The sequence below is a fragment of the Triturus cristatus genome, chromosome 10 (assembly GCF_964204655.1).
Source record: "Triturus cristatus chromosome 10, aTriCri1.1, whole genome shotgun sequence".
Lineage (NCBI taxonomy): Eukaryota > Metazoa > Chordata > Amphibia > Caudata > Salamandridae > Triturus > Triturus cristatus.
The window spans coordinates 277,275,152-277,291,701 of record NC_140593.1 but is presented as its reverse complement, the minus strand read 5'-3'; the positions used below and the strand labels follow the sequence as shown (position 1 = coordinate 277,291,701).

The 16,550-nt window shown below is 44.0% G+C and overlaps 1 protein-coding gene across 5 annotated transcripts in view; it reads left to right on the top strand.

The window, feature by feature from the left end:
• The window catches only part of AKAP9 (A-kinase anchoring protein 9), a 1,384,828-nt gene that overhangs the window by 940,609 nt on the left and 427,669 nt on the right, over positions 1-16,550 (top strand). For all 5 annotated transcript variants that reach the window (XM_085631105.1, XM_085631108.1, XM_085631107.1 and 2 more), the window contains one exon: positions 11,949-12,068. In XM_085631105.1, coding sequence (XP_085487231.1) covers positions 11,949-12,068 — 120 coding nt within the window. The remainder of the gene's footprint in view (positions 1-11,948; positions 12,069-16,550) is intronic.

The following is a 16,550-nucleotide window of genomic DNA, read 5'->3' as shown; positions in this document are numbered from 1 at the left end:
AAGAAAGTGGAATAGGAACCATGACTGGAGTCAAGACGGTGTCGAGCGGATTTAGAAGTGCTGTGGACCCAAGGATCCTCCCGAGGTGAGTGACTAGTAACCCCACAGAGAGCGTGTGCAGTGTGAGTACACGACCACATGCTCCGTACAAGTATACGTGTAAGTCGTGGTTGGATTTTTAAAGATTAAGGACCCTTCCCAGTGGACCCTGAAGAAACCCCGTGAAAGACAGAAGGTTGGAGAGCCACCCCACCCGTGGATACGCTAGTACCTACATTGCCTACACCAGGGAAGCTGGGTGCATACGTGTGAAGTGGTGTCGTAAACTGCAGTCGTTTCCAATGGAGGATTTCAAGAAAGTGCCGCTGCTGGAAGAGGAGAATGTGTCCGGTGGAATTTGAAGGTGGATTATAGATGAGAAGTACCTGCAAGCAGAGGGGACAGAGTCTATGTCACTCAGGAGTGACCAGAAGACTTGGAAGACGAATGCCCTCCGTTGTCGGGTGTTGCAGGAGAGTTGATGAGGACCTTGACTCTGCAGCTGTGAGGACCAGGCGATGCTGAAGAAGACCAGGAGCCATGCACAAGCTCTCCCACAAAGGATGTTGTGTGCTGAGGGGTCGGTGTCCAGCGGGAGCACTAACAAGCCTTGGCAAATTCACCCAACGCAGGAGCTGAAGATGGAGCAACGTCAGGACCAGCAAGGTCCAGGGGACTCACCAAAATGTGATGCGGTGTGGCTGAAGATTCTGGTCACAGGAGATGCTCGAGGTTGAGTCTACTTGGAGCCCAAAGATCTTCTTGGAGAGAAGTCAACAAGCCTTTGCAACTACAAGTTTATTCGATGTCCAGTTATTGCAACTCACATGAGAGATACTTTCCTCAAACTTGGTGGCAGAGCAGGCCACAGGAGCTGTGAAAAACACTCCACCTGTGTTGGGGAGCCATTTGGAGACCAGAAGAGCTCAGGATCAGCAGACCAGTTACTTGGTTGCGGTGCCTGCGAATGCAAGGGAGTGGCTCCTTCACTCCAAGAGAGATTCCCTCAGGTGTCTTTGATGCCCACAGGCCTTGGAAGGTTCCTGTATGGTGCACAGGCACAGATGATGGAGCAGACTGGAAAGGAGACGGAGTCGAGTCCAAATAAAGTCCAGCGGAGTCCGGAGTACCCAGACGGTAGAAGAAGTAGTGGTGGCTGAGCTGAATCTTATTCCACGACGAATCTAGGGACCTACACCAAGGTTGCCCTTAAGTACCATAGGGAAAGGGTTGGGATGATTCAGGGGACCCTCCCAAGGGGTGGGGGGGGGTCTGGACAGAGGGGAGGTTACTCCCATGTCCTTGGTCCAGTTTTGTGCCAGAGCGGGAGCCAACGGCTCCCAGGACTGGGTTGAACTGGACTATGCATAGGGACACCAAATGTGCCCCACATGCAAACTGAATGGCACTGGCAAACGCACCCACCCTGCCCCAATCCACTAAATCCTTTCTGGGGGGTGGTCACCCCTCCCTGTGACAGGATGCCTATTATTCTGCCTGCTCGAGCTTGCCTGAGCAGCTGGAGGGCAGAATCATGTCTGTGGTCTGGAAGACTAGGACATGGGGAGCCTAACGGAGGGATCTTCCAGTGCTTGAATCATACCTCCCACACCGTTTACGATGTGAGGGTATGATTCCAACATGTTTGATACCAAACATGATAGGATTCGTTGCAGCCAGTTCCGAGATGGTCATCGCATATTTACGCGGTGCCCCTCTATATGGTATATAGCTGCTTTTCTGACAACCCGGGACTATGGACTCTGTAGGCTGTACGGGTGTCCTGCTCATGCAGGGGCACCCTCTTACATAGAACCAAGCGCCCTGCCTTCAGGATTGCAAAGGCCTGCTATGGGGTGACTTATAGGATTTAAGTTCAGTGACCCAAAATATAGGAAACCTATATCTTTAGTAAGTGGTGCTAGCACCAGCTAATACAGGCTGCAATGGCAGGCCTGTAGTTCCATTTTGAATGGCCTCCCATGGGTGGCATAATGCATACCTTAGTACCGTATACTAGGGACTTATAAGGGTAACCAGTATCCAATCTGGGTTGTACCTAAGTACTGAACATAACAATTTAGGGAGAAAGCAGATAGACGGGGGTACTAATTAGCAGGATCCCAGTCAGACTAGTCAGCAACAGCTTAGCATCAGGCAAAACCATGGAAGCAGATGCTACTTTCCTACACCCCCCCATCCCCCCCCCCCCCCCCCCCCCTCCCATCCTTTTTTTTTTTTTTTTTTTTTTGAACGGTTTTATTTTTTAAGGGTTGCGGAAGCACCCAACAGCAAACAGCTTCTAGCCCTCCAGACTTTAAATATAATTTTTATTTTAAGTATTTTAGCACTACTTCTCACGTTTTCATTTTTTAAATGTACTGATCCAACTCTGAATAGTAAATGTTTAAAAAATGGGGCTGCCATTCATTCACAATGCATTACTTTTTTCTAATGACCATATTGTAGAGCAAGCTAGTTTTACATTGGTTGAGAATGGCATAACTAGCACCTACTATCTTAGAACCCATTTAAATTTCATAGATAGGTGAGTCAATACTACTGGCACCACAAAATAATCAAACACCATTAGTGAGTTTGCAGTGATACTCTAGGTGGTTTGTTGTGCCAGTTAATGAAGTTAAGAGTGGGTGTATGCTTATGGATTCGCAAGAACATTGAGTCTTAACATTGTAGTATGATAACGTTGGTATACCTGAAAAGAGAATACTGTTTGGGTCCTTTGGACCAATGATATTTCTTTGGTTAATCCCTACAGAATTATGATATACAACTGCAACCTGTTGAATCGTGGTGACAGGTTGTCTCCACATTTTGCTATCCTTTTCACAAAACCACAATTATAGCATAGGGCAGGTTAGAAAATGACCCCCTTTGTCCTGAGAAATGCCCTCTGACTCTTGGCATGTAATCTTGGAGGCACAGACAAGTTGACAGTAGCACAGGATGAGGGAGGTCTCCTAATCAACTATAACCGCATCTGGTTAAAAATGTTAACCATGTACTAGTCGACTTGAATAGTGCTTGGTGCACTAGGGAACAGTGGCGTGTTTCTGTAGTGTATTTGAGGAAGTAAGTGTGAGTCTAATACGTGCCCAGTTTCTGGCTACTTCCTGGGAGAGAGCGAATCTGGAGAGCCGGCAGCAGCAGCGGAGTAGCGCTGAGCAGAACGGCACGGCAGTGAGGAAAGCGAGCAACGAAGACCCGCTGACCCGCCTGACGCCTTCTGTACCTGCTGAGCTGCTGTGTTGCTGGAGTCCGTGTTGTCCCTGCGGCGCTCCTGGTGGGGCGTGTTTGCCTTGCTGCTCCTCCATTGTTGTGCGGAGGCCGGTTTACCGCCTTCCCACTGCTCTGTCTTCAGAGGTTGGGGGGCGTGGCAGGCTGCCTTGAGTTACAGTGGGAGCCACCCTGCCCGGCTGCCTATCTGCACCTCTGTGCTCTCCAGCAGATTGTTCTTCGGCCCACTGCCGGACTGACAGACTGTGTTGGAGGCAGTGGCAGGAGCATAGAGTTTTGTGAATTCATCACATGCCACTGCCGTCTGGACTACCTCTCCGCTTCTGTGACAGCGCCCGAGCCCCAGCACCTTCAGCAAGAGTAAGATAAGTCCTTTGAGCATGGGCTTGGTGCTCCTGATTCAAATCTAATTTAAATTACTTTTATACTTTGACTTTGACTTGACTCTGACACAGACAATCCGTTTTGCTTAACCCAACCTTCAGCATGAAATTGTGACCATATCCAGGAACTGTGATTTGATTAATCACAATCGCAAATAGCGATTTTGAAAGGGACTACCAGGTCTTTGTGTTGCAGTATTTTTTTTTCATGGGCTTATCTATGTCCGTATTTTCTCAGTATCACCTCCTGGAGGAGAGTGCATTTTTCTGAGAATTGACTTACGAGTTGTGACTTACCCTTTGCTAATATAGCTAATATAGACAGCAAGACTGAGGCCACGATCCATTTTTTAGGTCGCTATTCAGGTACCTACAAGAGTCCACTAATTAAGACTCCTTATATCAAGGATGAGATCTGGTAAGGTCCGGTGTAAGGCTCAAGCCCCAATGAAAAGAAAGCGGAAAAGAGAGACTGCTCTGGGAAATCTTTCTGCAAAAAGGAAGCCACAAATCCAACCGGTCATGTCCGTTGTCAATGTCGATCCCGTCGCCCAGACTCTTATGACCCGGACCTAGATTTGGACGCAAGCATGGAGCTTCAGCCAGAAAGTAGCCCAAAGCTTCAAACTACTTCAGATTGCTCCGTGAGCTTGCAATCAGGCCAGAAAGGTGACAAATATGACAAAGATAGTTGTAAAGAAGATAAAAAGTTGATGGATCATCACAACTCATCAAAAATTACAGATTACTTTCGACCAGCAAATAAAAATTATAAATCGCAACAATTCAATAAGAATATCACATGTCAACCAGAAGGGATGGTCGCTACTTGCCTTGCCCAGACCTCTCCACCACCCAACTCAATATCTCTAGCAAATGAGCAGCCAAATGAGTATCCTTCAAGTAGAACTCCTGTGTATGCCCCAGAAGAAGTGGTTGACACAGGCCCAGCCTCGAAAGGTACTGATGGATGGGTACCTAAATTCTTTGTTTTTCCCTGAGTTTAAATTATACTGCGAAGAGGATTCTTTACCTCCTTTAGTATACGATGAGGGGCCTAATACAATCTCACAGGAAGTAACTATAGAAGATGAGAGAAATAAAAGGGCACGGATAGTGACTCCCGGAGAAAACCATTCGAATCTGTGGGCTTCTATACTGAACTCTATGCAAGCAACAGTACTGGCTCTAACTCACCATTCAAACAAAATGGATGTTCAGGTGGATTTGCTGAACACAATGGCTGTATTTGTGTCTGGAATTGACGAGAAACTAGAAAAACTAAACAAACTAGTCACAAGGGCCCAATCAAATCATTTAAATGATTTCCAAGTCTGTTCCTGTAAGGAGGTAGTCGAGAAACTCGTGCAACTTCCGGTTATAATGCAAGCCATACTGGGCGAAGTTAAAAACAACCTCGGCCCCAAGTTTCGGCCTGGCACTCTATTGAATGAGTTAATACCCAGTCCTAAGAACGTAACGGTATGGAGCGGATTGGTTTCCAGTGAACGGCCACTAGAGGAAGAATATGTGGCTATAGTGAAGATTAACCCCAAAACTCTGTCCGGGGTTCTATATGAAACATTTGGGGACGGTAGCATAAAAATTATTGCTTCGAACCCACCACGACAAACCAAAAGGGAAAGGAAACGTGCGAGAAAAAGAAGGAATGAAATCTGCTCAGGCAATTTAGAGAGCTTCTCCCCCCCCCCAAACTCTGGGAACAGGATGCTCAGGATTGACTAGGGACGACCCAAATGGGCCCGAAGTCTCAGGGTGCCATCGTGGCCTCATCTCAAGATGTTCCACACAACATGGCAGCATCCCTTAAAATTCTAAGGGCTTCTCGTTCCACATCTAATGGACCCTCACTGTTACGCAGCTCTGAACCAGAGGGAACATTTAGAGCCCACCATATCAGCTGAGAGGACACGATATCACCCACGGGGAATCCGCAAGCGAAAGAACGCTTGGTAGAAGAATCCATCATACCACCCCAAAGTGAACAGCCCCTCCCGGAACCACAGTTGCAGTTAGCAACTGTTGGTAGTCAACTAACTTTAAAAAGCGGTGTCGATCCTGATGAACTTCTTGGTTTAAACAACTCTGGTCAGATGCTGCTGTGGATCCTAGAATTTAAATCGAACTGCTCAAAGCCGTGCCGGGCCTGGCCCATGTAAAGTCTGATGATATCTTTTCAATTAGTGTCTGCCGGCAAGAAGACGTCAGCTTGCGTATCCCACTTTAGTGACCTTCACATCCTCTGTGCTTCCGGCTGTGATTCTGGAAAAGAAAAAGCACCTAAAGGCCTGGGGCATCGAAGTAATAGCCTATCATAGATATCCCCATGTATTGCTTGTAGGGCCATTATCAAGTGAGCAACCGGTGCCCACTGTGTCTATACTAAGAGGAGCTGACGGAAGGACCTCCGCTGCAGTTTATCGAAAATCAGACTCAGATCTCACTAAAATGTCTGTCAGAGTAACTAACGACATAACCGCTGGCCTGCCACGAAGACTGGTTACAACTAATGAGCAACAATCTTCTCGGAGTTGGTTACCGCAGGCGTTGTCTCGAGCCGGGAGCAGCCAAGACTGATACGAGGTAAGTCCACCAAAAATGACTCTGAGCAGCCTGGAAGTTTGCTCTTGGAATATTAACGGCTTATAGACAAAACTTTCAGACCCAGATTTCACAGGATTCCTGCGAACCTTTGATATCCTAATGTTCCAGGAAACATGGGCGCAGATGTCTATCCCACTCATTGGCTACAAGGAATATACGAAATTAGCTGAAAGAAAGAGTGCCTATGGGAGGGCAAAAGGGGGCCTGGCAATTTATATAAATACTAACATAATTATTGAAACGGTGGAAGTGTATGTGGACGACCCAAATATGCTGGTAATAAATCTGGAAGGTCGGGATAATAACCTCAAAGAGTCAATCATTATCGCAAATCTGTACATCAATCCAAAGCAGAAAGCGACATCTTCCAGGAGAATAGCAGCTCATCTATCCCAGTTAAAAGACAGCCACAACAAGGCACAATGGCTAGTTTCTGGTGACTTTAACCTCAACCTTTTTCATTTTCCTTCGGAAGAATATAGTGACGCAGTGGGCCCCCTCCCAGAGCAAGCAATGCCATCAATCTTACGGAGGGATAACTCAGGTGAAGAACTCATAAAAGCCTGTGAACTATTGGGCCTGCTGGTACTAAATGGCCGAAAACGATCTGATATTCCACCTGGTTGGTCAAGGGTTTGTGGTGACACGGTCTCAATTATAGACTATACCTTTGTTTCAATGCCCCTTTACCATCAGGTCTGCGATTATAGGATATGCCATTGTGTGGAAAACTATCCTAACCCTCAGGTCATCAAGGTGAACACATTCCTGCGCAACTTTGAGGCTTTTCGTACGTTGGCGGGAGAAACAAACTCAGAAAATCTGAAACACCTGAAGTGGAGCCCTGGCTCCATTAAGTTATTAGCGCAGGATTGTGTCACAAATCTACAGGACCTAGCCCAATGTGAGCTCAATTCAATAGCGACTTGGGAGACCTTAGCCAATAACATGACTAAAACCCAAAGTGAGATGAGTCACAAGAAGGGAACTCTACATGATCATGGCAAATCGTTAATTCTGCCCATTCAAATTCGGAACATGAGAAAGGAAACAGGCAGACTCTTTCGGCAATCATGCCAACATCCAGGAGACCAGGACCTACTACAACTGCTCCGTAATGAAAGATGGCAGCTAAAAAATTAGATCTGAAAGTACAAAAAAGTAAAACAGGAAACACTATGGGCCCAGTTACAATACGCTTCCAAAATTCACGACTCGAAAAGATTTTGGTGTATAATTAATAGGAACGAGAAAGGCCCTGCAGCTGCAAACAATGCCAATATCAGTGAGATAGAGTGGTTATATAATTTAAAGTCACACTTCAAGAGCGATTTGACTCATTCCGCTAGTACATTCTGCCCTAATAAAACCACTGAGGTACAGCTGAAAATTACAGCAGCCAAAGTAGAGATGGTCAGCAAAAAGTCCCGGGCCAACTGTGCTCCCGGCCCAAATGGGCTACCACAGGCTTTATTCAAACATCTTTCCCAAAAATGGGCTGTTTTCCTTGCATCAATGTTCAATTTTATTTTGTAAAACAATGTTATTCCTGATAGCTGGAGGAGCTCCATCCTTAATCCTATTTAAAACAAAGGCTTGGCTTGTTCACCTAGCAACTATAGGCTAATAGCACTGATGGATGTTGAGTTAAAATATTTTTCAGCGTTAATACTCCATGATCTGCAATCTTGGTTGTATGGCAATGGAAGAATTCCCCTAAATCCAAAGGGGCCAAGGTACTTCAACAAGTCTTATGGCCCGAGCCTAATTAGCAACAGAGTGAAAGCAACCAGGACACCCCTTTAAATTTGCTTTGTTGACTTTAAAGCAGCTTTTGATGGTGTCCCTCGGGACAAATTATGGGCTAAGCTTCAGCGATGGGGCATCCCATCGAGCATCCTACAAGCAATCAGGCTAGTATATTCCGACACCTGGGTCAAAATCAAAATCGGAGATGGCTCTTGCGTATCAAGGAAGGTCCAAACATCCTTAGGCGTAAAACAGGGCTGTGCCCTAGCCCCCTTTCTTCTTAACTTATTTTTGGTAGATCTTTCCACTGAGCTTGACGAACAGATGACCCACGCTTCGTCTGTGGGAGGTCAACAAATGTCACATATCCTCTATGCAGATGACCTGGTGTTGTTCAGCAACACGTGAATAGGACTCCAAAGGCTGATCAACACTCTGGGAGCTTATACGGAAAAGAATGAACTGGAAATACATTTTTCAAAAACAAGTGCGATGGTGTGCAATCGTCCCATGGTTTATTAACAGAAACAAAATTGAGGAAGTCAAATTCTATGTATACCTAGGAGTGAAAATAGACGCAAATTCCTCCTTTGTTGCCCAGAAGAAGGCGATTAGGGCGAAAGCGCAGGCCCTTAATTATGGCTTCTCATCACTGGCCAGATCTATTATAGGTCACGAGCTAAAGCCCATGAGATTAGTTCTGAAAGCAAAACTGTTGCCAACCCTTGCATACGGAATGGAGAGTATGTTGGGCTATGATGCTCATTTGTTAGAAAAACTGATAAGAGCCTATAAACAAATCTTTAGGCTCCCCAAGTCGGCTTCTCCGGCGCAAATACGGCTAGAATTTCTGCTTGCAAAACAGACACTCGCTAGGCCAGCGGCGTTTGTAAAGCTTTGTTACAACTTGCGAGCAGCAGCGGCAAGCACTCTGGCAAATCTAGTCTGGATAGAAATTAACTTGCAATGGGGCAACTGTGCTTACAAGACATTTTTAGAAAACAGTATTACAACGCTTGATCTGGGTGACCTTTGGAATTCTAATATCTCTGGGCACTTATTTAAGAAGCTTGTAAATAAATCTACAAAACTGTAAAGTTGGATGGAAACCCTGTCAAAACGTCGCCATGGGTGGCTGGTGTTGAAATCGTATGCCACTCTAAGAGAATCATCCCTGCTAGCTGCACCTTACCACCGGAAGATCAAACAGTCGTTTTTGGCCCCAAGATTTGGAGAAATACCCACGCTAGACCTCATGCCAAACTGGAGGATGTTCGGTCAAAGTGAACACCAGGGGCCTGAATCTCTGCATCACATTGTCTGTGTTTGTCCTGCCTTGATGGTTCAACGAAGAGTTCTAATAAGGCGGGAGTTTCTTGAACGGGGAATTAGGTCCTGCAGGCATGCACTGGTGGAGTCCATGGACCCAAACAAAACCATGCTGTACATTAGACTGACAAAGTTATTGGTCTGTTTTAAGAAAATTATCAGCTAATAGGATATGCGATGTGTAATCTGGAGGGAGTCCCTGAATGTAATTCGAAATTGTAATAACTCAGAAACCTCTAATGTTAACCTAGCACAACCAGAAATTGTGAAGGACGGGCTGCTAGGGACTGAAACTAGTAGTTCCCTGTCCCATTAGACTCCGATAACTACTTTATTTATTTCTGTATTTTTAATGATGTGAATTCACGCACATTTGTTTTTATAGTGGGTCTCACAGTCCATCTGGCACCGTATTCATACTTCCCTTAGTCCCGCTTATAGGCATTTTACCTACATATATTAATTTACTTAAGGGACATTTTAGTTATCTGTGTGGAAAGCTTGCTTTTTTAGACATCAGGGTAATGATCGATTCCTGTTTAGTCACTTTTTATCTAACATAGATTAGTGTTTGGTATCCGGACTAAAATCTCCAGGAAGGAAAGTTGAAGAAAGCAAAGGGTATGTAGCGTGAAGAGTCGAGGTTGTACTATTTGTATGACATACCCGCTTTTTATCTATTTTACTTTTTATTTGTTATGTATTTTTTAACTGGGTGATTCTGTTTATGGTTTTAATTGACTAATAAACTAATATTAAACTAATATACAACTAGTCGTCTTGAATAATAAATATAATTCCTGGCACTACTGGATACAATTTTAACTAGATAGGAACCCTCTTAGGACCAATTCATACTACAGCGAAGCCGAGAAGAGCTCAGGATGAGCCTGGCAAGCAAGTTATTTGCTGGCAAAGAGCAACCCCTATGTTGAAGCATTTCATTAAGGGCTGGTAGGCCCACGCCTTACTAAGGGATAACCCTAGACTCTGTATATCTTTGTGATCACTGACCATAGAACATAGGTTCTCATGAGAGGAGCACAGCCTGTGCCTTGTTGCACTCGGATATGTCACTCTTTGACTTGAGAAAGCAACTGAGAAGCACCTTATTCAGTGAAAGACACTGCTTCTCTGACCTGTGGCTGCAACCATACAGACACTTCTAATTCTCAAAGGGCTCCATTGTTCACAGTATTGACTCATGAACTGCTATCCTACATTGATTGCTAGCTTGGTTTGTATCATATAAATGCCAATACATACATAGGCTGGCATGTCTTGGTCATTGTGACAGCAATTGGGTTTGTCTGTGCATTATTACTGCAAACAGTGCACTGCGGAAGAGGATTGATACATTTTCTTAAACTGGTATCTTGTAGAAACTGTCAGTGGGCGGCAAAAGAAAGATAAAGGGAAAGTTCGACATTTACGTCTGGGTGTGTCTTTTTCATTTGGAGTGAGTTACTTAATCAGTAAATACTGATTGAAATGCCTGTATCTCTCTAAACCAGTGGTAATTACTTTTGGATCATTCTATTCATTGTTAGCTAATTCCTCCAAACTGTCATAGACAGGAAGAAGGCCATGTGCAAATCAGTCTTTTCTTTACTCCAAAATGGACACTGAACAGGAATCGTCCTTGCAGAAACCTGTTTTAGTGAGGTTCCTTCCAGCTGGACCATTCTTTATGGGGCGCCACTTTGACTGATTTACATATGGATTACTTCCTGACTGAAAAAGCAGAGTTGCATTAAGAAACTATGAAATTTCCCTTGAAAAATAATAATGGTACATATTGAGGCAAACCTTTCCATCAATAACGTTGTGCTTTTGTGTTGTGGGCACTACAGCTGAGTAAATTTGTAGGTTGGCAGCATGGCCTAAACTGTTGATTTTGCAACAGTGCCCTGTGATTTTACACACTATCACTTTATCTCATAGCCCACTTTTCAGTATGGTTTTACTTTTGTTATTTCCTGTGGCTCAAAATATATTTTGTATATTTGTTTCAGCTGCTTTGACGTTTGCTTTAAAGATCTGAAGTGGAAGCCCATCTGGCCCTTATTACTCTTATTTTGGTTGTCCCCTTTCTTAACAAATATTTGAAATGATAGAAATGTCTTGCTATAGTGATTGAATTATGTGCAGATAAAAACTAATGTTGGCTTGGGCATGAACAATAGTAAATTAATCCCTTAATGTATTATAAGTTTGGCACTTTAAGATCACAACTTTGAATGTTTATTTTCCTGCCACACCCACAGTGCATACACATCAAAGTTTGCTCGCTGGTCCTGAAAAGGAATGCTCAGAGTTTGGCTCAGTCACACACTATTCAGTAAAGTTGCCTCTAGCCATTGTCTACATTTAGAGTATTTTTACTGATAGATTATTTCTTTCCCTATTAAAAAAGACAACAAAACAGCGCAGTAGCGTTCAGTGTTACCAGCGGGTAATGGTGGGGTATGCTAAAAGGACTAGTGCAGCCATAGTTGCTGGCAATCTTAAGCAGTTTAATTATTTCAGTTTATCTTCCGTTTACCATACTTTTTTAATTTGCAGGAGCAAGCAGTGGATAGGGAGCATGAAAGAGATGTGTTCCAACAAGAGATACAGAAATTAGAGCAACAACTTAAAATTCCACAGAGGCAGCAGCCAGTAAATGACGACCAAACCAGAGAGGTAAGATGCTTGAAACAGTGCAGTTGAATTCATCCAAAGGTGATGTGGGCAAATAACGTGAATAAAAGTTATAATGTTTGCCCATGAGTCGCTCTCTTTCATCCAATATATTTTTTTAAACTGATATTTGTAGGAAAAGTTAGAAACAGGAACCCTACTAAGAGATTGACATTGTTGATTGTCCAGCTGTGCATTGGTCATATCTGTCCCTTTTTCTTTTTCCCTACCTCGGTTCATTTACTACCTTTTGGTTGGTGCTCTAAGTAAAATATTCCCCTGCCAGTATTCTGGAGTTGGTTTGCACTGTGCCCAACCGTTTGACACATACTAGACCGTGATTCTTTGCACATTGGACTGGCTTCAACTGTTCTCCAGTGTAGTTACAGTTTGTAATTACCATTGGAGACTGCACCGAGGTGCGGTGACTCTGGTTTTCCACTAGGGTAGTCAGAGTTGTGCCAGCATTCGATTGTTCCATAATAGTGTTAGTGGTCCCAGTGGGAGTGGACTTGATGCAGAAACTTTTGAGCCTTTCTCCCTGTTCAAGAGGGTAAGTGGAAAAGTCGGGGACTGCTCCCTTTGTCTAGCAAGCTGCTCTTCTAGCTCTGTGGTGTGGACAATGCTGAGTTAGACCACCGCCCTATACAATGGAAGTCGTTGGTATGTCACCATGGACATGACTTCCTCTTGGATGGCATCAGAGAGTTCCTTGGTACCTCTGGCATAAGTATGGTGCTGGTAGCGCATTTCCCCTTGAGTCTGGGGCCACTTCTATGACTGATCAAGTGGATATTTGTGGAACTTTGGAGTCATTATACTGCAACATAGATTGTCGAGTGAGAACTTGTGCAGGTGCCCAAAAGGTGCATTTTTTTTGGAGTAATGTGGTAAATAATTTAATTACCGGGACTTAATTTGATACGGAAACATAATAAAATAGCTCAGTAAATAAGAGGCAGAATCCGTGGTATTAGAGGTTCGGAATGGGCTTTATTCCAATGATCGATTATAATCGGTTGCTCCAAGTTCCATCACCACGGAGGTTCAGGAAGTGAAGTACATACATTATTGACAAGAAATGACTTTTATAGAACATACATTACAATGAAATAGATGCGGGAGGCGTAACAATTGATAAGGAAGGTGACGGTTCACATGTGTAACCGAAAATGGGTGTAATGAGGAGTAAAAAGGAACATAATTGGTTATGATGTCATATATAGGTGGATCTATAAGATTATACTTGGCATAGATGCGCGCGCAGCAGCATGACGTGTGATTGACGTGCAACTAGGGGGTGAGGGGGACTTGACATTTAGCTCTACATGTGGAGACAAGAAGTCTGGGGGGTCAAGTCAACCTAATCCCAAATCATATCTAACATCCTATGTTTAAAGAACTATGTTATCCACAAAGGAAGGACTCTTGGACAAAATCTATTCTATACTGACTGTGTGTGCGTGCACAAGCGTCTAAGTGTCTACACTAGATGCGAGGGCAGGAATCTTCCATAGTAACAGGGCTATGAATTACTTGCATAAAGACAGAGAAGCCGGGCCCTTTGCTCGGTAGCTGGAAGAATGTTTACTTAAACTACTAGACAGGAATGCATTGGGCAGGGAACGGAGCAGATAATTTCGAAGGTGAAATACAGTTTTTGGCAGAGAATAGGCTGATGTCAGCTTCGTGAGCCGCGCAGAGAATGAGACAAAGTTCATGGTCACAGATGCAGGCTCAGACTGGAGCTTTCAGAGGCAGAAGGCAAGAAGAGTTTGATGACAGAATCAGGGCCTACTTGCCTGGACTGTAAAATGGCATAAGTGAACCATATAAAGCCGGTGGCCTTTCATACTTAGGAATGGAATATCCGGCCTATTCATGGCGGATCTGACAGAGGACATGTTGACGGTGGACGCACATGTGTTTGCGTCTTCATAACTGGAACTGGAGGGAACATACATGTACTTGTGATACATACATGGAACCGTTGGGGTCCAAGATAGGGGACATAACTGATCAGAAAAATCCATATTTCCACATTCCCTCCTTGTCCCCTACTTGCCCGTTAAGAGATATCAATCTTCATCAATCCATTGATCTGTTCATATAACATCATTTGTTCTTCTTTCTTCTTCCGTGATGAATGAAATCTTGGTGGTGGAATACACGATGTGGCACACAGACCACAGATCGCTGGTCCACATTGTAGACATAGACAGCAACTGAATAGTATGAGAAGGCCAATACCTAGGAAAGATAGGACCTTCCATCCAAAGGTAGATAGTACACTCCAAAACCAACCGGACCAAGTCCAGGTGCCTGGGTTCTGGTGTATCTGGCTTACAATCTTATGAAGGCGAGTTATGGCCTTATATACAGATGGCGAATTTTCTGGTATGAAAATGCAACAGCTTGATCCGATGACCCTACAAGCTCCGCCCCTATCAGCCAGGATGACGTCAAGGACAAGACGATTTTGAAGCACAACAATCCGCATAGCAGACTGCTCTTCTGTTAATTTGCCTAAAGCGGAAATAGTTTCATTCACTACTGCTTCAAGGGTTCTAGTTAATCTACGTATCAGCTTACTATTAGTAACAGTACCTATATAGGGAAAGAGACCTTTATTGAAATCTGTGTATTTTTCCCATGCTGTTTCAGTGTAATCGACTATTGGGAGATCTCTCCTTACTCTATTATTTACTAAATGAGTGTTTCTGTGATAATCAGGGGGAGCTAGAAAAACAGGTGGCAAAAGGAATCCAATGTAGCAAGTACCATCCCAATCTAGAGGCAAACGTACATATGCCGTCTGACCACATATGAAATAAGAATGGCGAGAAGCTCTAAATGTGGACTTGCCTTGATCACTGAATTCTACTACAGTCGTGCATTTACTATGGCCCATATGTATGGAACCATTTTTCCTTACACATAGTTCACCCTTTACTGGAAATATTGACATGGCGGGCAAAACTGGAGTAGCTTCGGATTCGACATTTAGGATCATAAGATTAAGTGTAAAATTACCTAATCCATACACTTCATTTTCTAGATCAGTTCCTGTTCTCTGGGGAAGTCCCTCCTTGTTGGGGTAGCAGACCTTAAGCAAAATTAAGTTCAAATTTCCCCATACCCAGTTATCTTGATAAACTGCAGAATTCGAATCTAGAGAATTAATTAAACTAAACCATGCTCCACAGGAGCCGTTGTGTGTGAACGGGTATGGAAAGAGAGGTAAAATTCCTTTATAATTCTGATAGGGAGGGAGTCGGCCACATATCCAACAATTTGTAGCATTGCTAACCTGATGGGAATGATGTAACATACTAATAAAAGTGTTATTGCGCAGCGCAAATCTATAAGACAACTCAAGCGGAGGTAATTCACTAAAAGAATGTTCAGCAGTAACATTGTAAACATGTCTAGAAATAGGATAATATATGTGCAACAATATACTTGCAGTAATTATTAAAAGACTCAAGAAAAACAAAATTAATAACGTCATTATGCAATGGCTACGCAGTGATTTACAGTACGCCTGTCGTTTCAACATTTTTCGCGATTTTCCATGATTCAGGTCTAAGGGATACATGTCGGAGACAGATTCAACCGCTTCACCTTGGAGAGGACTTAAACAATCAAATCGTCCGACGGTTTAGGCCTGAGTTTCAGTTTATAAAGTTCCTGACTGTTGGCCTCAGTCAAAGGTAGTTTTGAGTCAATGGGTGAAGACACACGAGGTGGGCTATTCACATCCGAAGGAAGTCCATGAAATTTCTTGATATGACTTGAATGCACCCATCCTTTTCTGCCTTCGATCTTCACGGCTGTCCTTGTGGTGAGCAGGACCAATTTGGGTGTTTTCCACCTGGGCTCCAGCTGAGTCTTTCGGTCGAAATTCCTCACAAGAACGAGGTCCCCCGGAACTACGTCAAGGGGTTTCACCTCAGTGTTGTCGGGAAAGGCTGCAGCTACCTGTGAACGACAAGATTGTAGTGCAGACATCAAGGAAGCCAAGTAATCTGTCAGCATATTACAGTCAATATCAGTTATTTTTCGTGGCATAGGCGTCCCCCACATATTTGGTGGTCTGCCGAAGATCACTTCATACGGGGATAGCCCTGTACGAGAGTGTGCTACCATTCTCGTGTAAAAGAGTGCAACTGGTAGTGCTACTACCCAGTCGACACCTTTCTCCCTGCATATTTTGGACAATCTAATTTTCAGGGTCTGATTATGTCTTTCTACGAGACCTGCTGCCTCAGGGTGTCGGACACAGTGGAATTTCCACTGATAACCTAACAAAAGTGAAACATGTTTCATTAATTCGGATGAGAACGGCTGGCCGTTATCTGAGTGAACAACACGTGGTAAACCGTATCGTGGGAAGAATTCTCGAACCAACTGTTTGGCAGTAGTCGGGGCAGTGTAATCTGAAACCGGGTATGCCTCCGTCCAACGGGAAAGAGCACAAACAAC